Below are 24,856 nucleotides of genomic sequence, written 5' to 3'. Positions count from 1 at the left end.
AGTCTGGGGCTGTCTTGTCTACAACACCATTATAAATAAAAAAGTCATAATCCCATGGTGATTTCGGAGCCTTAGAAGGTGTTGTCACTTTCATGGCCTGTGGAAGGAAAGTGTCAGCAGAGATGAAATATAATTACAATCTACTATAAATGAACGGTCAAGACACACTATCACATTATCGTTTATGGCTTGATGGTGGGAGGATATGGATCCTAGTTCTGATTTAATACATACATGTTGTAATAGGAAAGTCAGGCTGTTATATAATCATAAAACTCATTGCCAGAAGATATTTTAGAGGTTGCTCAAAGCTATTATCATTCTTATAAAAATGTTGTAAGAAACTCATATAAAAATTATGCATTTAGTTCACTTTGATATGGTCAGCTGACCCCATAATCTCTGTGATTTACTTTTTACACATGCATGGATGGAAGCATGTCACTGCTTTCTTGTTCGTAAGTTATCCACCAATCCTGAAAAATAGGATGAAGCCTTTCTTTGCAATCTCTGTGACAACTTCAGATAAGCCCATCAAAGCTGTCCTGTCTTTTCTGACTTTCTAACAGGTAATCATTTCTAGCATTTTGGAGTTCTTCTGCCACCTTCTTTGAACACCCAGGAGTGAGTTTTACAAAGAGCATTATGCTGTGTGTTATCACCTTTGCCACTTTTGAGGTTTCTCTTGACATATGTTCTTTTATTCTTAAATCTGGACCCTTCTTAGGGACATATCTGGAACTGTCCCCAGGCAGATAGAATCTGAAATCTCACAATTAAAACCAAGAAACATTTGCTTTTCATTTTGTTCCTATCTGTACTGATTGAGTTTTTTAAGTCATGAAAACATACTACTTTTATTTTTAAACGTCAAGAGGGGTTCTCTAAGAATGGGACGATTGGGCAGATTTTTTCTTCTTTATACTTTTCTGTATGAAAAAAACTGAATAAATGCCACTTAAAAAATAAAATCAGAAGAGATTTGGACGACAACAGCAATATATGTCACACATACCCCTTTAAAAAAAAAGGAAAAGGAAATTTTGTTGTGTCACTGTCCTCTGTGAAACTACTACATTACATTATTGAAACCTGTGGCACTAGAAAAATAGACATTCTTCCCCATGGTCTAAATGATTCTAATGGCCTGAGGGGTGAGGGGCATAGATGTTTCAGGTCCTGCCTTCTCCTCAGTCAACCAGGTATCAGTGCTGATAGTTTCTTGCTTAGGGATTTAAGGAACAGATTGTCTTCAATATGTCAACATTTTCAGGTGTATAAGCCCATCTTTACCAGATTATAGGATTATATTGCTCTTTGCATTTTGAAGAGTTTTCACAGAACTCAAAGAAATAAAAAAGACCCAGTTAATTTATCAATGACTATTGTTCCACAGCACTGTGTTGAGTATTACTATGTTAGATTGTTCATGCTTTGTCTTTACTAAACAGATGTTAACTGATATTAATGAACAAATTCAAGGTAGAAAGCTATCTAAGAGAAAAACAAGCCAAGAGATATATTTACAATAAAAGCACAATAAGCAAACACAAGGGAAAAAAAACCCACCTTCCTATTCTTTTTCTTTTCTTAGGTTCCAGGCAGTGGAATAATTAATTAGACTGTCATCTCAAGTAAAAATGCTGAAAAGCAAGTGTTAAGTTTGAAAAGGGTAATTTCCTTGAACTTTAGAAGCAGACTTTTATAGCAGCGAGCTCTTGTATACTTTTAAGAGTCATTATAGGCATAAGAACAATGGAGAAAGCCTGCTCTCCAAGACTCTAGCCCTTTCTAAGCTAATCAAGGCTCCAAGAGAGAATGCAAACTGTTTGGTAGATGGAAACAAATTTCTTCTTGGACAGGCAAGAGGGAGTTAGAGAAGCAATGCCTCCTTCTGCAGACATCAACTCTGGCAGGAGGAGCTGGAGCTCCTGGTAGAAGACAAGGGGTACATGTTCCAACAGCAATGGCCCTGTGGCTTCGTTTCTGCCTTCCTTCAAGAAGAAGATTGTGGGAAGGTTAGAATTCAGAGAAGAATGGCAGTGCTTCCTCAGTGAGAAACAGACGTGCAAAATAATCACAGATGGACATGTATGGAGCTGGCTGGTCCTGCCAGTCACGTGATCGATCCTGACAACAAGACCCTGAGATTCCTATAAGAAGTGCAGCTATGGACAGGAGATTCGCCAGAGAATCTGCTCTCCTTGGTAACGTTAAACTAGTTTTGAAATTTCTTTTCTTTACGGAGAGTCATGTGGAATTGGAGCAATCTTGGGGAGAAGTTTAGAAAGGAGAGGACTCTTAAGTCTCTCTTGGGCAGTGCCCTTCCAGGGGGTAGGTCTAGGGCATTGACATACAACAGCAAATGCATTTAAGACCTTTTGAAAGAATAGCCGTGCAGTGGAAATGGGGTTACTGAATTGAACGGTGGCTGTCTTAGAACAAAGGGATTACACCTCCCCACCTTCTTGGATGATATTCCAGTAAAGACCTGCTCTCAAAGGAAAAATACTCTTGGACATCAAATAGACCACTCAGGCACGGGGAAACTATGGGTTTGGAGTCAGCTAAAGCGTAACTGTAGTACATCTGTCACAGAGAATGCCACACTTGGGAGCACTTTAGACTTAGAGCAAGAAAAGACATGTCTCTCAAGAGAAAGCCTTCCCAAATTAAAGCAGTGTATCAGCATTGTGAGATCCATTGAGCAGGTAAAGACAAAGCTGCTTCACAGCCTGCTAGGAATAAGAGCCCTGATTAAAGGTCACGCCATGCTTCAGGTTCTGGTTCCTTCTGCTATTCTTCCTTTACTATTTATCTCCATGAACTTGTCTACAATTATTTGTTGCCTTCCTCCCTTCCCTTCCATTCCCTTTCCTTCCTCCCTGCCTCTCTCACCTACTCCCTCCCTCCCTCCTTCTTTTCTTTCTTCCTTTCCTTCTCTCTCTTTTTCTCTCCTTTCTCCCTTCCTCCCATCCTCTTTCCCCCACTTCTCTTTTAAGATGTGCTGTACTCCTAATGCAGTGTTACTGACTCAATAGCCACACTGTTTCCTTCTAGTGGGCATGGCTGTCTGTTGTGCCATCCGCATTCTCACCTGGTCCTTTTTGGGACACCTGCCACACCTTTGTGAGATGCGTGCACTTACTAATTGGCCCACACAGAGCCCAAACCTGTGGTCGTGGCCTAATTATTAGCATCCTGTTCTAACTAACTGAGTCAACTAGCTGGGAAATGCTCTTCTTCATTTGCAAAGTGTAATCACTAATTAGGTAACTTTGAGAGTTTCTGGAGCAGTTATTTAGGAAAAATTCTAAGTCTAATACAAAAAACAGAAAGGCAGGATGATGATTATATAGGTAAGTCACAGATGTGAAGCAAAAACAGGCCCAGTATTAGCTTCTAAAATTCAGACATAGGGCTTCCCTGGTGGCAGAGTGGTTAAGAATCCGCCTGCCAATGCAGGGGACACGGGTTCGAGCCCTGGTCCAGGAAGATCCCACATGTCGTGGAGCAACTAAGCCCGTGCGCCACAAGTACTGAGCCTGCACTCTAGAGCCCGCGAGCCACAACTACTGAGCCCGTGTGCCACAGCTACTGAAGCCCATGTGCCTAGAGCCCGTGCTCCGCAACAAGAGAAGCCACCGCAATGAGAAGCCCGTGCACCGCAAGAAAGAGTAGCCCCCGCTCCCCGCAACTAGAGAAAGCCCGCGCGCAGCAACGAAGACCCAATGCAGCCAAAAATAATAAAAATAAAATAAAATAAAATTCAGACATAACTGCTGCAAAGAAAATATCCAGAAAAAAAAACATGTATTTAAATCTAAGCTGAATGTATTTATGAAAAATGTTCTTTTCAAATATGTGGATAGCATGTGGATGTGGGATTAAATTGTAGCCGAGGATCTCTAAATTGGATATAAACGAGATCTCCTGGTGGTAAATGGTCAAGTATTTGGGATAATCCAACAAGGATATCATCTTTAGAGAATGATTTGCCTAGAAGGATAGACTAAATCGCTTCTGAATCTATAAGCCGATGTTCAGTTTCTCAAACACCCAAACATATCCACTAGTAATTAACCTAAGCAATTCCATTGTGTGAAAAAGAATGTTTCTTCCTGACATTATGGCTCTAAGAGAGAGCTTAGTTCAGAGTATGAGTGGAGTGACTCTCAAAGATGGAGAATTCATTACTCCCTGAAGACCGGGGATGCCATTTGTCTGTCCTGTTCTTTAATATTTGCTGAGGGTCCACAATGTGTTAAGCTTTGTACAGAACAGACATCAAGACCTCAGCTTGGGGCTTCCCTGGTGGCACAGTGGTTGAGAATCTGCCTGCTAATGCAGGGGACACGGGTTCGAGCCCTGGTCTGGGAAGATCCCACATGCCGCGGAGCAACTAGGCCCGTGAGCCACAACTACTGAGCCTGCGCTTCTGGAGCCTGTGCTCCGCAACAAGAGAGGCCACGATAGTGAGAGGCCCGCGCACCGCGATGAAGAGTGGCCCCCGCTTGCCACAGCTAGAGAAAGCCCTCGCGCAGAAATGAAGATCCAACACAGCCAAAAATAAATAAATAAATTAATTAATTAAAAAAAAAAAACAAAGTTATAAAAAAAAAAAAAAGACCTCAGCTTGTTAGATTTGTTTGAAAGATATATACAATATTCAGGGACAATAGCTGACCTAATCAGGGTTCAGGGATTCAGCATAATCATAGTGCTGAATTTTAGAGCATGAAGGATCTTGAAGGTCACTGACCTCACTTTTAACTCAAATAGGATATTATGGGTCCAGGGAAATGAGCCTTGGCCTTGAAGTCTGACTAACCTGGGATCAAGTCCAAGCTCTGCCACGATGTGCTATGTATTCTTGGGCAGCTTACCATCTACTATAGACTGAAAGTTTGTATCCCCACAAGAGTCATATGTTGAAGCCTTAGTCCCCAGAGATGGGGCCTTTGAGAGGAAATTAGGACATGAGGGTGGAGCCTTCATGATGAGACTAGTGCCCTTATAAGAACAGACAAAAGAAGGATGATCTCTTTCTCTACCATGTGAAGATACAGCAAGAAGGCGGCCATTTGCAAACCAGAAAGAGGGCTCTACCAGGACCCAACCATACGGGCATCCTGACCTTGGACTACCAGCCTCCAGAACTGTGAGAATTAAATGTTTGTTTAAGCCACACAGTCTATAGTATTTCATTACGGCAGCCTGAGCAGACTAAGACAACATCCTTTCTGAAACTAAATGTTTCTCATCTGTATAGGTCCCTATAAAGTTGTGAAGATCAGAATATGTGTAAAGAATTTTGCACTGTCTTACTTCCAGTCAATGTGGTTATTACCATAGATGAGGAAACTGAGGCTCAGAGAGGTTAAGTGACTTACCAAAGATCAAACAGCTAGTTGCTATTCCCTGCCCCCATCCCACCAATGCCCACAGCCCTAACTGTCCAAAACATCCTATATGGCCCGTTACCAAGCTGTGCTCTCCTTCTCAGCCTTCCGTTTGCCATCTCCTTCATCAAAGTCAACCTGGCCTTGACTTGCTGTTCCTTTCTTATTTGAAAAGCAGTCTGTTAAACTAACCCCTGTGAACATGCCAGAGAACCATGGTGTGGTGGAAAAGTGATGGATTTGAAGAACACCTGGGATCTAGGTTGTCACCACCTTCCTCTGTGGCCTTGGGAAGTCACTTCTCCCATGGGGTTTCAGTTTACATCAGGGCACTTCTAATTTTGACACCCTATGTCTCTCTGACTTAAAGTGTTACCTCTGCAGTCGTATCTGTGTTTAATAAACTCCTGGAGCTAGTCAGGCCATCACATCAAAGGCAAACATCTCCAATAGCTTCACTTCATGTACCATGAAAGAGACCCAGGGATTTTTTTTCCTTTTCTATTTTTTATATAGGAAACTCTTTCTTGCAACTTACAAACTACAATAGAGGAATAGCTGCCTGCACCAACTGTGTGTAAAGATGGTCATGGGGAGAGAACCCTAAAGAGGGATAGTCCAGTATTTTAGGGTCTGCAGATCAGCAGAACAGCTCTCAGTCTGTACGACATACAAACTGCATAACCCTTAAGGGTCAGTTAAAAGTGAGAGTCAGAGCCCTTAACCTTTATAAAGAGAATAAAAACAAAAGTAGAGAACTCATTGCGTTGACTGTAAAGGCAACTCATATAAGCAGCAATCTTCTAGGGATAATTTCTGCAGTTGTTTTGAAAGGTATCTTTATTTAAATGAGTTTTCCTGAACTCTGACACACTTCCTGAGGAGAAAAAATCCCCATCCCTGTTTGCATTCTTTTGGAACAAAAACACTCAACGGATCCAATTCTGGTTGAAGATCAAACAGAACAAAATCAGGAAGATTTTTTAAAGAGAGGGAGTATATTTTCAGTCAAATGTAAAACTTTCTTTTCTAGAGACACATTTCATTTCACTGCTGCATTGATTTCCTCTTTTCTGCTACCCTTCTATTATTCTCTGTGAGAATGTGACATAGTTAAGGGCCAATTGGGACAATTATGATTGATGGGTAGCACCTGCTGGGGATATATGTACCTGATAAGGATGGGAATCAAAAGCAGCCTGGATTCCTAGTTTCCTGAGAAAAGACACATTATCATTTTCTCTACAGGTAAAGGAAAAAGAGCAAGCCTTGAGAAGGACCTCTATCATCACCAAAGTAAAGCTTGACATGACAATTTTCTTTAGGAAAAATGTGTGTACAGCAAGTTCATTGGTTACAGATCACTGAACACTTGCAGAAGTCTTATAATACCCCACCTTGTCACACTCTCTATACCTGCATATATAGTCTGCTTTATTTTAACTCATAGCACTTATCACTTCCTCACATAATATTAAAATAAACAACTTTCTGCCTCCCTTACTAGAATATAAATCCCAAGAAGGCAAAAACTTGATTTGTTTTGTTCACTGCTGTATCCCCAGTGCCTGGTACACTGCCTGGCCCACCGTCAGAGGTCAATAAAGATTAGTTGAATGAATGAATGAATGAGTGAATAGTAAAATTTAGGCTCATAGCCACTTGGGCTGCATTTACAGCTCAATGCTGTTCTATGATCATACAAATTATTTGTAAACTCATAGCTTCAGTTTTGGAGCACTAATAGAAAGTTTGGTTACTTGGATCTGAAAATGTCCATACCCTTTGACCAAAGAGTTCTATTGCTAAGATTTAGCCTAAATACAAAGATTTATGTACAAAGTTGAAAGACGTTCATGGCAGTTTTATTTATAACAGAGAAAAACTGGAAATTATTTACTTATTTACTAATAATTATAATACTTATTAATAATTTGACATTTATAATTTAATGTCAACAGGATAATGGCTAAGAAAATTGTGGTATATTGTCAAGACAGAATATTACATAGGCATTAAAAATGTTTTATAAAGAGTTTCAAACCATATATGTAAAGGCTTATGATAAGCTGTTAGGTGAAAAGAGTAAAATGACAGTTGAATATACAGTATGATATCAACAAAGAGACATGCCAAAGTTTAAATAATGCCAAAGGGTATTATGGAAAAAATTCTTCTTGCATATCTAGGCATTTTTTTCTCCTTTCTGAAATTTTCTTCTCCTTCTGAACTTTCTAGTTCATCTATGGATGATCAGGTCATAATTTGATAAATGAAAGGGACACAGCAAAAAAATAAAAATTATCTTGTGGCTTATTGATAACCTTTTTTCTGGTGTATATAAATATTGGGTTGGCCAAAAAGTGTCTTCAGTTTTTAAGTAAAAATAGACACATTTTTCGTTTTCACCAAGAACTTTATTGAGCAACATAATCACCCTTTTGTTCCACCACCTTCTGCATTTTTCAGGCAACTTCATAATTCCATCTTCCCCCAAATTTTTATCTTTTTGAGCAAAGAACTGTTCCAGGTGCCTTTTACAGTCTTCCAGGGAATTGAAAATTTTTCCATTAAGAGAATTTTGTAAAGACCAAAATAAATGGCAATCTGAAGGTGCAATGTCTGGTGAATATGGCGGATGAATCAGAACTTCCCAGCCAAGCTGTAACAGTTTTTGCCTGGTCATCAAAGAAACATGCGGTCTTGCGTTATCCTGATGGTAGATTATGCATTTTCTGTTGACTATTCCAGATGCTTTTCATTGAGTGCTGCTTTCAGTTGGTCTAATTGGGAGCAGTACTTGTTGGAATGAATCGTTTGGTTTTCCAGAAGGAGCTCATAATAGAGGACTCCCTTCCAATCCCACCATATACACAACATCACCTTCCTTGGATGAAGACCGGACTTTGGTGTGGTTGGTGATGGTTCATCTCGCTTGCCCCACAATCTCTTCCATTCCATATTATGGTACAGTATCCACTTTTCATCATCCATCACAATTTGTTTTAAAAATGGAACGTTTTCATTAAGTTTAAGTAGATAATCACATGCGGAAATATGGTCAAGGTTTTTTTTGCTTAACTTATGTGGAATCCAAGCATCAAAGTGATGAACATAACCAAGCTGATGCAAATGATTTTCAACGCTTGATTTGGATACTTTGAGTATGTCGGCTATCTCCTGCGTGGTATAACGTTGATTGTTCTCAATTAATGTCTCAATTTGATCGCTATCAACTTCAACTGGTCTACCCCCCAACCGTGGAGCATTGTCCAGCGAGAAATCTCCAGCATGAAACTTCACAAACCACTTTTGACACGTTCGATCAGTCACAGCACCTTCTCCATACACTGCACAAATCTTTTTTTGCGTTTCAGTTGCGTTTTTACCTTTCTTGAAATAATGAAGCATAATATGCTGAAAATGTTATTTTTTTTCTTCCATCTTCAATATTAAAATGGATACACAAAAATTCACCAATTTTGATAAGTTTTCTTTTAAATGCATGCTGATATGACAGCTGCCACAATACAATCTAACAAAATTGTTTCAAATGAAGTTAAAGACAACTGAGTGCTACTAGAGCCACCTTACAGAAAAAACAAAATGAACTTTTTGATCAACCCAATAAAATTATTAATCACATGCAATGAAAATGTACAATTAGGGATTTCCTCGGTGGCGCAGTGGTTAAAAATCCGCCTGCCAATGCAGGGGACACGGGTTCGAGCCCTGGTCTGGGAAGACGCCACATGCCATGGAGCAGTTAAGCCCGTGTGCCACAACTACTGAGCCCCCGAGCCACAACTACTGAAGTCTGCATGCCTAGAGCCTGTGCTCCGCAACAAGAGAAGCCACCACAATGAGAAGCCTGTGCACAGCAACGAAGAGTAGCCCCTGCTCACCGCAACTAGAGAAAGCCCACGTGCAGCAATGAAGACCCAACATAATCAAAAATAAATAAATAAATTTCAAAATATTTTTTAAAATGTAGTTAGATGATGCTATGAAGTAAAAATAATTTTATAAAAATTTTTCTTGTCAATGATATCTTGCAAGAAAAATTGTTTTGCAAATAAAACTGTTTAGTTTTAATTCACTTTGAAAGTTTCACGCCAAAAATGCATAGGTAAGGCTGACAATTTCTAATGAATTAGAGAAAACAGAAAATGGCTTTAAAAGATGCCACAGTTTTTCTTCTGTTTTCAGATTTTTTTTCCTCTTCTTCCTTTAAGTTGGTAAATTAAATGAGGTCTCATGATGGAAAGTGAGTCTAAAAGACAAAATTAGCCTTGGACTTTCTTTTGAATCTCATCTTGTACCTCCAGGTTTTGAGGGCTAATGCTTGTCAAAGTACATACCTCACTCTCTTTAACCCTTTAGGCCAAGACAAGAAAGGAGACCAGCTTGTGATGGAAGCACAAAGCCAACCAGGAAGGCACTGTATACTCTTCAAGAAGTAGGCTTCTTCCCCCAATAGACGTGACAAGTCAAAGTCGAAACTGCTGCTAGAGATCACTTAGTGGTTTTCAAAGTATGTATTTTTAAGCCTGGAACACTTTGTTCAAAAACAACATAATTTAATGTTAAAGAGGTAAAACAGTTAACACAGCTGCTGTGGGTGAGAGGCCTAAAGCCCCACCTACTGGGAGCTTCTGCTTTTCTCCTTTTCCTGGGGGTGTCAGGGTGAGTGTCATAGGGGATGTGGAAGCTCCTTAAAAACAATGACCTGGTCTAATCTCCTCTTTATACAGATAGGGGGAAAGGAGACTGGATGGGGCACTGATATGTTCACTGTCACACTTGTTACCTGATTAAAATAGTTCAGCTGACTTACCTGTAAAATAATCACAGTTTTCTAAAAGAAAATTAAGAATATATTGATATGTTGGGAAAATACTAAAGAAAGTAACAATATAACAAAATGACTAAGAGAAGCAAGACCCCACATTTGACATTATCACCCAAACCTAATCTTTCTACACCAAAGGAAATTTTACAACAGAGGTATGACTTGAGAAATAGGATTTTCTTTTATTTTTTTTCTTTAATTTGGAAAAAGTCTCTAGAATACAGAAAAGTATAGAGAATAATTAAAAAATCTACCATGGACACATGTTAATCTTTTGTCTTCTTTGAGATATATATGTATCTGTGGCTCATAAACTCAAGAGAGTGAACTACAAAAGTCCGGTAGCTTTAAATCAGGAGGATCTCCATGAGGATGAATTATGTTGTACTGTGAGGTCCTAATGTTAGATAACACAGAATATATATAATAGAGATATATGATATATATATATGTATATACATATGATGCAAAGAAGACAAAAATACATATATTTAAATTTTAATAGTTTAAAACTGTAGTACATTTTATATATTTATAATTATTATTTATAACATACATTTAAAATATATTTATTCATATATTTATGTATGTGTTTAAATGAAAGAAACAAAACATTAGGTACAATTGAAGTCCTCTCTATATTTCTTTTTAGCTCATTCCTCTCCCTCCATCATTCCCAGAAGCAAACACACTCATGAATTTAACCTGGACTCTCACGTCCCATAGACATAGTTGTTAAAATAATAAAAAGATTTATTTGTTAAGAGAGGCAGTTTTAGCAACTTCAAATCTTTGAACTAGATTCCAAAAAATAAAGGCCTAGGATTTTTTTTGGATTTCTTGAAATAACTACTACAAACTCTACTATGGTTTATTATTTTATTCCTTGGATCCTTATGCAGAACCTGATTGACTCAAACTTATTCAACAAGATGTACTTGGTTAAATGATCTAGAAGACACAGAAAAGGCTGTTAAATTCAGAGCCAATAAAAGTAGACATGAGAGCAAAGGTGACAACTACTGTCCTGATACTGAAGGAAACAAACAAACAAAAAAACACCGGAAACTGGATATATGCATATATAATACTGAATAGAGAAAATGTTAAAATTATATTAGGGAGGCAGAGATACATCTTTTAGAAAGATTTCCATCAAAAATTATTGAGATTTAAAAAAAATGTCTAATGCTTTGGGGCTCTGACAGTCATGCAGTTCATTCTGGCTCTGTCACCTACTAGTTGGATGACCTTCACCTCCCTGTATGCAGGTCCTCCCAGTATAATGGGAATAATAATAGTACCTACTACATAGAGATGTTGTAAAAATGAAGTGAGATGTTCCCTGTAAAGTGTTAGGAACATGCATGTTAGCTGCTGATAGTAATAGTAGTAGTAGTAGTAATATCTGGAAAACCAGCCCATGAGGAAGAGTTCATAACCTGATATGTGGAGGGGGCACAAATTCTGGAGCCTCTGCACCTCTTTACCAGCTGTGTGGGCCTGGGGACAATGACAGTACAAAGGTTCTAGGGCTGCTGTGAGCATTCAGTGGGTGTGGAAGATGCTTAGTGCCATGTTCTAAGAACATGCTCAATCAACATTAGCTGTTAGAAATATTCCAGATAGATAATGCCTTAGTATTCTTAAAGCGCATCCTAATTTTAAGGTGCAGGAGCAAGCTCACAATTATCTCACAGCAAGAAGTCAAGGAAAGCTAGGGGATCGAATTGCATTGATTTGTTTATCCAGGAGCACCCTTGGGTCTAGTTTCAGAACGACTATATGCAGTCATTGCTATAAATACAGCCCTGTCTGCTCTCAGCTCTGCAGGAGTATAAGGAGACCCAAAAGGTGGTCTCTTTTTCCTTGAAAAGGGGTGACTAAGCTCCCTATGAAATTCTTACTGAGAAGATCACCTAGAGAGGGAGGCCTAGAAGATGCTCTTAAAAATAGACTAGTGAATTATGAAACAAGTACTTTATTGTGCCAAAGCACTTTCACACACGTTAAAGCCTCTAACCCTCACAGCCACCCTAGAGAAAGGAGGTATCATCCCCATTTCTCAGAGGAGGCAAGTGGAGCACAGAGAATTTAAGTGACTTGCTCAAAGTTCCCTTATTAGTAAGAGGAAAATCCAGCTCTTTCTTGCTCTGTTACTTACTAGTTGGATGTTCAGAACTTTTATTACACATGCATGGCCTTACGGAATGCTCCTCACTGGCATGTACTTGCCATTGTGGGAACTATTTTATTTTTCCAACTTTTTGGTTAACTTATTTCTTTTAGTCAGCTTAACTCTAAATCCCACACCCCTACCTATTACATCATGGATGTAGTATGCATGTGTGCATGTGTATAAACACACACGCACACCCCACGCACACATGTAAGTACATGCTGGAGGACAACTGAGTTTTTTCATGTTTTATTCTTTCTAAGTGTACTTTTAAAAGATGAAAATCTTAGATAGAGGTTGAAGACTGATGTGATTCAGAAAAATTTTGAGTATGCTAAATCACTTTTTTGGACTGCAGTCTGAGAAATAATTCAGTCCCAACAAAGGGGGGAAAAAGGGTTTTCCACTTTAAATGAACCATGTTTTCTTTTCTGAAAACATGATTTAATTTCTTTTATAAAAGAAGAGCGAAAGAACTTTTGTTGTCGTCTCCAGCTGTCAAACCTGCCTCCCGTACTTTTGCCCTGAAGCAAACGGAAGGGACATCAGGTGACAAACCCCAAATTTCAACTAGTCACACAAATTACAGACCTTCCTATCATGATATTCTCTTGACTTTCTGCCTTTCCCCTACAATGAAGAACAGACACAGTTTAAATCAAAATGACTCTCATGGGCAATTTTACAAAACAAATAGAAGGCACAGAGTCTCCCCTCCCCCTCCCCCCACTTCCCCAGCTTCCCGCTTTGGGCCAACCTGTTCCCTCTTTCCAGGCAGGCAGGAGCTAATAATCAGAAAGACCTTTCCCACCGCAGACAGTGATGCTCTGCTTGCCAAGGGCCCTGTTTGCTTTGAAGAAAGAGTTTGACAAAGTAAACATTTTCAAAAACAACTATAATCAGATGCCAAGTCCCACTTCTAGGGGACAGGCAGAGGAGTATTTGCAAGAAAGGGTTTCTCCATGTGGCACCACACTGCCCAGTGGTGGGGACTGATCCAAGCTCTGTTCTGGGTTTATCGTGAGTCCAGGCATATCACAGTCTTTCTCTTAGCCTTTTAACTTCCATGCTAGGACACTTTCCACAGAGTCTATGAATAATTTCATTTACCGTTGAAGAGTCAATTCAGAAATGTACTAATTTGGGACCACGGGGAAGTCTTCAAATATTACTGCTTTTAGCAGTAGGGGAAAGCTTCATGAAGTCAATAGGGAAGAGGTTAAAGGCAGGGTTAATTAGCACTCAGGAAATGTCATTATTTAAAGTAATTTTTTTTTGAGATAGACCACTTACTGGCTAAAACACAGTCATATTTATATTACCTGTAGATCTGTTACCTATAAACTGTGGAACCTGAGAGCTCGAACACGGTGAGAATCAAAACAGGTGCACCTGCCTGTTCCCATTATGCACATTAGCCCATGGCCTTCGCACAGCCTGTTAAACAGCTGAATCTGAAACAATCATGGTGCAGGCCAAACACTAGCCTGAAGGCCTGTCTGTCTTGGGATTTGGCCATTTACATTGATTTTTTTTAACCCATGTTTTTCATGAAACACAAATATTTGCCATGACAACTGGGGTGTCACATGACATACTGCTACATAAAGAGCTTGGAAATCTCTTAAGGGGAAACAGCCCACCAGTGCTGCAAATACAGTGAAAACATCTTGAGGAAGATGTGGGCATTAAAAGATGAAGGTCTGGAAAGAACAGGTAACCGTTTACTATGCAGACATAGTAGGATTAATTTCTGTGCCACTCTTCAATTTCTCTTTCTTTCTTCCTTTCTTTTTTCTTAAAAAAATGGGAGCAGCTGTAAACATGACCACATAGGGTAAGCCCAGAAAAAAAAACACTGCCAGCTGTCTCCTTCTGTGGTGAAAAGTCTCAGTTATTACTCGTCTGTCTGTGGCTCGTAAACATCAGAAAGCAAGCTACAAAAGTCCAGCACCTTTAAACCAGGAGAATCTCCGTAAGGTTGAGCATGTTGTACTGTGAGATCCTAATGTTAGAGAATACAGATTTCCTCTCCCTTCCGCATTAAGGTATCTGTACAAAATTGGGGAACTTGCTTTATTATCCTATGCTTAAAGATAAATGAAACCTCACAATAGCATACCCTATGCAACACAAATTTCAAATTTTGTAATTTGAAATACAAAACTATTCCGGACTCCTGGGCCCTTGACCAGCTAGCAGTAGAGATTGACTCAGTCATTTAGTTAATCTCGAAATAATGCAACATGATGGAATTTTTTAGATCCTACTGATATTGTCATGGTAGAGTTTACCTGCATAACAATCTTCCCTTTTAAAATCAAATGCATTCCAGCAGCAGCTGAAATAGTATTTATTTCTATGTGAAAGGTACAACTCGATAACATGTGCGTATTACCAAAAATCTCACTGAGAATATTGTAAATCAGAACAATTTTCTTTCGTTAGTTAGGAATATGAATACCTTTGATCTTTGTTTCCTGAGAGAGGGATTCTTCACTTCCACTGGAATCGATTGTGTTCTCTGGGGTGTAGCGAAAGGGGCTGTGGATGGAAGTGGTGCAATGTTACCTCTTCCAGAAAGAGAGACTGATTCATTGGGTTGATGCTACTGGGTTTGCACCTTGAAAGTCAGATGGCTCTGTCACCCATTCACTGTTCACTACCAGTCGTTCTTGTATCAATTCAATGAAACATTTGTGATAATTGACTTCAAAAGAAAAGCAAAGAGCTTGGAAGGGCAACAGTTCCATCAGAACATAAGGTCAGCTCCCCTTATGCAAATTTCCTAGAGGAAAAGGCAGATTTTAAAAGCAAGCAATTTAGAGAGTTATCTTTGTCTTATAAAATGTTTCGCTATAAGATTTCTTTAAATAGCCGTATTCCCAAGTTCCCTTAAAAGGTAAATAAATATAACTATATAAGATGGACTATTCTAATGTATAGTCATTTAAAAAGAAAATTCTAAAGAATTAAAATGGCTTTGGGTAAATAAAACAAGTGAAAAACACAAGTAAATATTATTTTTGAAATTAATTAAATCTATAAGCAACAACTTTTGAAGAACACATCTAGTCCGTGGGGGGTAAGCCTACGTGCTAGACAATGCTTGGAAGAGAAATGGAATCTCTCCTGTTGCCTGGCAGCAAACCCAACTGCCCTTTACAGAAAAGCTCAAATCTGACATTCTCAGGAGAGAAAAATCCTTACCCTACTCTTTCTAAGAAAGAGAACAAATAATTTATTTAAATAGTTAATTCAGTCAAAGAAGTGAGGCTTCTTTCAACTCACTTCCTTAGTCCACCCCTTTTCTGTCAGTTCTCTAACAACAATGTTAGAAAGAACTGACAGATATTCATTAAATACAACACATCAGTATACGATTTAGAATTCCACTTTGAGGACTCAGTTCTCTCACATTGCCTCAAGTGGGCTGCAAGTAGTATCTTCAGCCATCTCTTTAAAAGTAGCGGGAAGTCCAGAGTCTTAGCACAAAAAAATCACCTCCACAAAAGACCTTTGTTGCATTGGACCAACCCCGTTTTACCACCTTCCTGGTTTCCCTGTCTTCCAGCGATCCTCCAGGACTGCGAGACTGCCCACCAACTTCCCTAAGGCTGGGCAATTGGCTATACAGTCGGTCCTCTGTATCCATGGATTCTGCATCCGCAGATTCAACCAATTTCCATCCGCGGTTGGTTGAATCCACAGATGCAGAACCCGGGAATACAGAGGGCCAACTGTGCAATGCCATACTGTAGGAGGGACTCGAGCATCCGCAGATTTGAGTATCTACTGGGGGTCCTGGAACCAATCCCCTGAGGATACCGAGGGACAGCTGTAGTGTGTGAAGACTCCATTTTCATCCTACAAGTTTTTGCCTTGACTTCTGTGATGTCCTACCCCACTGTCCACTTGAACCTGGCTCTCCTACTTTGGAGGTCAGTTCACACTGTATACCCAGGCTACTGTGAGTCCACAAATTCACCCATAAAACCTGTTATTCCTATTATCTGCAAGCTCAGTATACTTTTTGTTTAACTTTCAGGTTCCTGCAGACAAATGAGATTTATGGTTAAATTCTCATGATGAAACAAAATAGCAGCTGAGAAGTGGGCATGATTTTTAAAGGAATTTATTAAAATTTCAGTGAAATTTGGTAGAATGAAGATCTAAAAGATTTGTAATTTCACATGGATAATCCAGTTAATGGTATCTCTAAAAAAATTTCTTTGAGGTGTTTCTTAGTTACCTGCAGAAATTCTATCATTAAATTTATAACTTCATGTAGCCTAGGATTTTATGGGACACATGCATTTGAAGAATGTGTCTACATCCTAAGGCACTGCCTGTTTTGCTACTCAGTTAACCTTCTGGAAAAATCTGTTGGATAAATTTTGCCAGTGTCAATGTCAGGGAAAAAAAATCTTGTCTTTCTAGAGAAATTTGTATGTTTCTGTGGTAGTTATTGGCATGTGCCTCCCAAGAAGCCATCCCCCCTTCTTCCTTGCTGATTTTAGAACCTCAATTTTTTCAGGGTAATAACATCCCCAGCTTCTAGGGTTTCCAGATTTAGCAAAAAAAAAAAAATTTTTTTAAAGGGCACACAGTGAAATTTAAACTTTAGACAAACAACAAGTAACGGTGTAGTATAAGTATGCCCCAGATATTAAATATATTTAATATCCATGAATGGATTAGACCAGAATTTCATGAATGGATTAAACCAAGCATAATTTATCATCCTAAGTATTTAGTATAAGTGTGTCCCAAATCCTAATCCTAATCCTACTCTTATCCCTGGACATTCACTTTCTCAGCCTTTCTTGTACCTAACAGTGGCCATGTGATCAGTGAGAAGTGAAGTCCATCCCGGGGCTTCTAGGAAGAGATTGGTGCCGCTATTTTTCCCTCTTTCTGCCTGAAGTGTGTATGTTAAGGCCCACGTCTGCAGGAGTCATCTTAGAACTGTGAGTTAGCAAGCATGAGGATGAAATGAAACATGCTAAAGAAGGTAAAAGCAGAGACTCGTTCTAACCCGGTGTATCAGCATCATCAGCACTAGACTTCCTACTTCCTGATTCCTTATGAGATAAATGAACTCCTCATTGTTTAAGCCATGAGGTAGTTAAGGTTTCTGATATTTGCAGTCACATACACTCCTGACTGGTACCCCTCTCTCCCCCTCCTTATTCTCTCTATACTGTGCTGTCTTACTGCATGTGCAAGGGCCTCAGGAACAATGTTCAATAGTGATGGCAGTAGTAATGATGGCAGTAGTGGTCATCCCTCAACTGTCTCTGCTTTTAATGAGGAAATAGAATATTTCTAAAGTTGCCCTACTAAGAACATTGTTTGCTGTGGGGTTTTGGTTGAAGACAATAATCAGGTTCAGAAAATTCTCTTCTACTTCTACTCTGCCCAGAAGTTTTTTCTTATTATTAATGTTGAATTGCATTGTATGATTTTTAAATTTTAGTATGTATTGAGATGATCACAGGGTTTTTTCTTTTTTAGTCTGTTAATGTGGCGAATTATATTGTTAGATGGTTCTAATGTTGAATCTTCCTCACATTCTTCCTTGATCATGATGAATGTAAAAAACATACTGCTAACTTTAATTTAGAATGTTTACCTTTATGTTCCTGAGATTGATTTATGTATTTTTTTTCTTGCACTGTCCTCATCCAGTTTTGGTACCCCAGTAGCATCATAAAATCAGTCGGTAAGCGTTTCTTCTTTTCTTTTACTATGGAACAGTTTAATAGAAGAATTACCTGATCCTTTAAAGTTGGTAAAACTTCCCTATAAAAGACCTGAGGCCCTTTTTGTTTGGTATATTTGTGTGTGTGTGCATGTGTGCACATGTCCCTGTGTAAGACAGATATTTTTGACTACCAAATCAAATTATCTAATGATATTGTTTTAAGTTTTCTATTTTTTCTTTAGTTAACTTTGGTAATTTAGATTTTTCTAGGAAATTTTTCATTTTGTTTTTAAAAATGTATTGGCATTAAGTTACCATATTATGTTTTCTAAAAATTCTACCTGTCTGTAGTTTCTGCCTTTTTGCATTTTCATATTATTTATTTGTTCCTTCCCTTTTTAAAAATTACAGCTTTATTGAAGTATAATTGACAAATGAAATTGTAAGATATTTAAAGTGTACATTGTGATGATATATTTGATATATACATATATTTGAAAGGATTCCCCCATCTAGTTAATTAACACATCCGTCATCTCATGGTTTTATTTTTTTTATTAGTGAGAACATTTTTCTACTCTCTTAGCAAATTTCAATTATACAATACAGTGTTATCAACTATAGTCATCATGTTATGCATTAGCTCCTCAGACATTATTCATCTTGTAGCTGAAAGTTTGTACCCTTTTACCAACCTCTCCCTATTTCCCCCACCCCTCAAACCCTAGCAACCATTTTTCTACTCAGTGTTTCTATGAGTTTGACTTTTTTTTTTTTTTTTTAGATTCCACATATAAGCTATACCATGTGGTATTTGTCTTTCTCTGTCGGGCTTATTTCAGTTAACATTAATACCCTCCAGGTTCACCCATGTTATCCAAATGGCAGAATTTCCTTCTTTTTTAAGACTGAATAATATCCCACTATAAATATATGACACTTAATTTGTGTCTATACCTTGGCTACTGTGAATAATGCTGCAGTGAACATGGGAGTACAGATATCTCTGGAGATAATGACTTCGTTTCCTTTGGATATATACCCAGAAGCGAAATTGCTGAATCATGTGGTGGTTCTATTCTTAAGTTATTGAGAAACCTCCATATTGTTTTCCATAGTGGCTTTACCAGTTTATATTCCTACCAACAGTGTACACTGATTCCCTTTTCTCCATATCCTCATTGGCATTTGTTATCTCTTGTCTTTCTGATAAAAGCCATTCAAACAGGTGTGAGGTGATATTTCATTGTTGTTTTCATTTGCATTTCCCTGATGATTATGACATTGATCACCTTTTCATGTCCCTGTTGGATTTGTTTGTCTTTTTTGAAAAATGTCTATTCAGGTCCTTTGCCCATTAAAAATTTTGGGTTATTTGTTTTTTTGCTATTGAGTTGTATGAGTTTCTTGTATATTTTGTGTATTAGCCCTTTATTGGATATGTGGTTTGCATATATTTTATCCCATTCCACAGGTTGCTTTTTCATTTTGTTGATGATTTCCTTTGCTGTGCAGAAGCTTTTTAATTTGATGTAGCCTAACTTGTTTATTTTTGCATTGGTTGCCTTTGCTTTTGGTGTCAAATCCAAAAAAAAAAAAAAATCATTTCCAAGAGCTTATCCTCTATGCTTTTTCCTTAGGAGTTTTATGGTTTCAGGTCTAATGTTCAAGTCTTTAATGCATTTTGAGTCGATTTTTGTGTATGGTATGAGATAAGGGCCCACTTTTATTCTTTTTAACATGGCTGTCTAGTTCTCCCAACACTATTTATTGAAGGGATTAACCTTTCCCCATTGTATATTATTGAATTCTTTGCAAAAATTAATTGACCATAAAAGCATGAGTTTATTTCTGGGCTCTCTATTTGGTTCCATAGCTCTATGTGTCTGTTTTTATGCCAATACTGTGCTGTTTTGGTTACTATAGCTTTGTAATATCGTTTGGAATCAGGAAATGTGATGCCTCCAGTTTTGTTCTTCTTTCTCAAGATTATTTTCACTATTTGGTGTCTCTTGTGGTTCTATATGAATATTAGGATTATTTTTTCTATTTCTGTGAAAAATGCTATTGGGTTTTTAATAGGGATTGCATTGAATCTGCAGATTGCTTTGGGCAGTATGACCATTTTAACAATACTAATTCTTCCAGTCCATGAACACAGAATAGCTTTCCATTTATTTGTGTCTTCAACTTCTTTCATCAGTGTTTTACAGTTTGCAGTGCACAGATCTTTCACCTCCTTGGTTAAACTTATTCTTAAGTACATTATTGTTTTTGGTGCTATTGTAAATGGGACTGTTTTCTCAATTTCTCTTTCTGATAGTTGTTAGTGTGTAAAAATGCAACTGATTTTTATATAGTGATTTTTGTATACTGCAACTTTACTGAATTCATTGATTAGTTTTAACCATTTTTTGGTAGTGACTTTAGGGTTTTCTATATATATTTTGTTACCTGCAGAGACAGTTTTACTTCTTCCTTTCTGATTTAGATGCCTTTTATTTCTTTTTCTTGCCTAATTTCTCTGGCCAGGACTTCCACAACTATGTTGAATAAAAGTGGCAAGACTGGGCATCCTTGTCTTATTCCTGATCTTAGAGGAAAAGCTTTTAGCCTTTAACTTTTGAGTATAATGTTAGCTGTGGTCTGTCATATATGGTGTTCATTATATTGAAGTATGTTTCTTCTATACCAATTTTTTGAGAGTTTTTATCATGAAAGGATGTTGAATTTTCAAATGCTTTTTCTGCAGCTACTGAGATGATCATATGATTTTTATCCTTTGTTTTGTTAATGCGGTGTCTCACATTTATTGATTTGCATATGTTGAACCATCCTTGCATCTCAGGGGAAAAGTCCTACTTGATTATGGTGTGTGATCCTTTTAATGTGCTGTTGAATTCAATTTGCTCATATTTTCTTGAGGATTTTTGCATCTATGTTCACCGGGAATATTGGCCTGTTATTTTCTTTTCTTGTAGTGTCCTGGTCTGCCTTTGGTATAAGGGTAAATGAGTTTGGAAGTGTTCCCTCTTACTTTACTTTTTGGAAGAATTTGAGAAGAATTGCTATTAATTTTTCTTTCAATGCTTGGTGGAATTCACCAGTAAACTCATCTGGTCCTGGACTTTTCTTTGTTGAGAGGTTTTTGATTACTGGTTCAGTCTCCTTGCTAGTAATTGGTCTGTTCAGATTTTCTGTTTTTTCATGATTCAGACTTGGTAGATTTATGTTTCCAGGAATTTATCCATTTCTTCTAGGTTGTCTAATTTTTTGGCATATAATTATTCATAGTTGTTTCTTATGATCCTTAGTATTTCTGTGTTGTAATGTCTCCTCTTTCATTTCTGCTTTTATTTATTTGAGTCTTCTCTCTTTTTTTAGTCTAGCTAGAGGTTTGTATATTTGTTTATCTCTCCAAAAACAACTCTTATTTTTCATTGATAGTCTCCCTTGTCTTTCTAGTCTCTATTTCATTTCTTTCCACTCTGGTCTTTGTTATTTCCTTCCTGTATCTTTTGGCTTAGTTTGTTCTTAGTGTAAAGTTGGGTTGTTTATTTCCGATTTTTCTTTTTTCTTAATGTTGGTATTTATTGCTATAAACTTCTGTCTTAGAACTCCTTTGTTTGCATCCCATAAGCTTTGGTATGGTGTGTTTCCTTCGTCTCACGATTTTTTTAAATTTCCCTTTTGATTTCTTCTTCCACCCATTGGTTGTTCTGGAGCCTGTTGTTTAATCTGCATATATTTATGAATTTTCCAGTTTTTTTCTTGCAATTGATTTCTACTTTCATACCATTGTGTTTGGAAAAGAACCTTGGTGTGATTTCAGTTGTCTTAAATTTATTAAGACTTGCTTTAATTTCTATTTCCCTAGTGATTAATGATGTTAAGCATACTTTCATGTATCTATTTACCATTCATTTATGTTCTTTGGTAAAATGTCTGTTCAAATCTTTTGTCCATTATGTTATTGGGTTGCTTTTTTTTTCTCTTTTTAAAAAAATTTTATTGAAGTATAGTTGATTTACAATGTTGTGTTTAATTTCGGCTGTACAGCAAAGTGACTCAGTTTTACATATATATATTCTTTTTCATGTTCTTTTCCATCATGGTTTATCATAGGTATTTCATGTTTTCTTAATAGCTTTTACAATCTACTTTTTTTTTTCCAGTGGATAGAGAAGGTATTTGGCTTTTGTTTTATTTATTTTTTTATACACCAGGTTCTTATTAGTTATCCATTTTATACATATTAGTGTATATATGTCAATCCCAATTTCCCAATTCATCACACCACCACCCCCACCCCCCTGCTGCTTTCCCCCCTTGGTGTCCATACGTTTGTTCTCTACATCTGTGTCTCAATTTCTGCCCTGCAAACTGCTTCATCTGTACCGTTTATCTAGGTTCCACATATATGCATTAATATACAATATTTGTTTTTCTCTTTCTTTTTTTATTGAACTCAAATTTTTTTTTGAATTTTATTCTTTTATACAGCAGGTTCTTTTTTTTTGTTAGTTATTTCTGAGATATACATTTTAAAGTAATAACTAGAATTATGACTTATAACATTATACCAGAACATATAAGATTTTTAGAAATTTCACATAATGTCTGAAACATTAATATGAACATATTTCCATACAAATAACCCAATGAAAGTTTAGTATTAGTTGTTTTGTTTGTTTGTTTGTTTTTTTATACTGCAGGTTCTTATTAGTCATCAATTTTATACACATCAGTGTATACATGTCAATCCCAATGGCCCAATTCAGCACACCACCATCCCCACCCCACCGTGGTTTTCCCCCCTTGGTCCATACGTCTGTTCTCTACATCTGTGTCTCAACTTCTGCCCTGCAAACCGGCTCATCTGTACCATTTTTCTAAGTTCCACATACATGCGTTAATATACGATATTTGTTTTTCTCTTTCTGACTTACTTCACTCTGTAACAGTCTCTAGATCCATCCACGTCTCAACAAATGACTCAATTTTGTTCCTTTTTATGGCTGAGTAATATTCCATTGTATATATGTACCACATCTTCTTTATCCATTCGTCTGTTGATGGGCATTTAGGTTGCTTCCATGACCTGGCTATTGTAAATAATGCTGAAATGAACATTGGGGTGCATGTGTCTTTTTTTTTTTAAATTTTATTTATTTATTTATTTATTTTACTTATGGCTGTGTTGGGTCTTCGCCTCTGTGCGAGTGCCTTCTCCAGCTGCGGCAAGCGGGGGCCACTCTTCATCGCCGTGCACGGGCCTCACAATATCGCGGCCTCTCTTGTTGTGGAGCACAGGCTCCAGACGCGCAGGCTCAGCAATTGTGGCTCACGGGCCCAGTCACTCCGTGGCATGTGGGATCCTCCCAGACCAGGGCTCGAACCCGTGTCCTCTGCATTAGCAGGCAGACTCTCAACCACTGCACCACCAGGGAAGCCCACATGTGTCTTTTTGAATTATGGTTTTCTCTGGGTATATGCCCAATAGTGGGATTGCTGGATCACATGGTAATTCTAATTTTAGTTTTTTAAGGAACCTCCATACTGATCTCCATAGTGGCTGTATCACTTTACATTCCCACCAACAGTGCAAGAGGGTTCCCTTTTCTCCGCACCATCTCCAGCATTTGTTGTTTGTAGATTTTCTGGTGATGCCCATTCTAACTGGTGTGAGGTGATACCTCATTGTAGTTTTGATTTGCATTTCTCTAATAATTAGTGATGTTGAGCAGCTTTTCATGTGCTTCTTGGCCATCTGTATGTCTTCTTCAGAGAAATGTCTATTTAGGTCTTCTGCCCATTTTTGGATTGGGGTGTTTGTTTCTTTAATATTGAGCTGCATGAGCTGTTTATATATTTTGGAGATTAATTCTTTGTCCGTTGATTCGTTTGCAAATATTTTCTCCCATTCTGAGGGTTGTCTTTTCATCTTGTTTATGGTTTCCTTTGCTGTGCAAAACCTTTGAAGTTTCATTAGGTCCCATTTGTTTATTTTTGTTTTTATTTCCATTACTCTAGGAGGTGGATCAAAAAAGATCTTGCTGTGATTTATGTCAAAGAGTGTTCTTCCTATCTTTTCCTCTAAGAGTTTTATAGTGTCTGGCCTTACATTTAAGTCTTTAATCCATTTTGAGTTTATTTTTGTGTATGGTGTTAACAGAGTGTTCTAACTTCATTCTTTTACATGTAGCTGTCCAGTTTTCCCAGCACCACTTATTGAAGAGACTGTCTTTTCTCCATTGTATAAGCTTGCCTCCTTTGTCATAGATTAGTTGACCATAGGTGCGTGGGTTTATCTCTGGGCTTTCTATCTTGTTCCATTGATCTATGTTTCTGTTTTTGTGCCAGTACCATATTGTCTTGATGACTGTAGCTTTGTAGTATAGTCTGAAGTCAGGGAGTCTGATTCCTCCAGCTCCATTTTTTTCCCTCAAGACTGCTTTGGCTCTTCGGGGTCTGTTGTGTCTCCATACAAATTTTAAGATTTTTTGTTCTAGTTCTGTAAAAAATGCCATTGGTAATTTGATAGGGATTGCATTGAATCTGTAGATTGCTTTGGGTAGTGTAGTCATTTTCACAATATTGATTCTTCCAATCCAAGAACATGCTATATCTCTCCATCTGTTGTTATCATCTTTAATTTCTTTCATCAGTGTCTTATAGTTTTCTGCATACAGGTCTTTTGTCTCCCTAGGTAGGTT

General features: G+C 37.8%; 1 protein-coding gene across 1 annotated transcript in view; it reads right to left on the bottom strand.

Moving 5' to 3' along the window:
- Positions 1 to 24,856, bottom strand: part of IQCH (IQ motif containing H) — a 221,912-nt gene that overhangs the window by 112,108 nt on the left and 84,948 nt on the right. The window contains 2 exon segments of the mRNA XM_082449136.1: positions 1 to 131; positions 14,866 to 14,977. The exon segment at positions 1 to 131 is cut by the window's left edge and continues 455 nt beyond it. Coding sequence (XP_082305262.1) covers positions 1 to 131; positions 14,866 to 14,977 — 243 coding nt within the window.

This window comes from Balaenoptera physalus (assembly GCF_965194825.1).
Source record: "Balaenoptera physalus genome assembly, chromosome: 2".
Lineage (NCBI taxonomy): Eukaryota > Metazoa > Chordata > Mammalia > Artiodactyla > Balaenopteridae > Balaenoptera > Balaenoptera physalus.
This window is presented reverse-complemented; position numbering and strand designations above follow the sequence as displayed.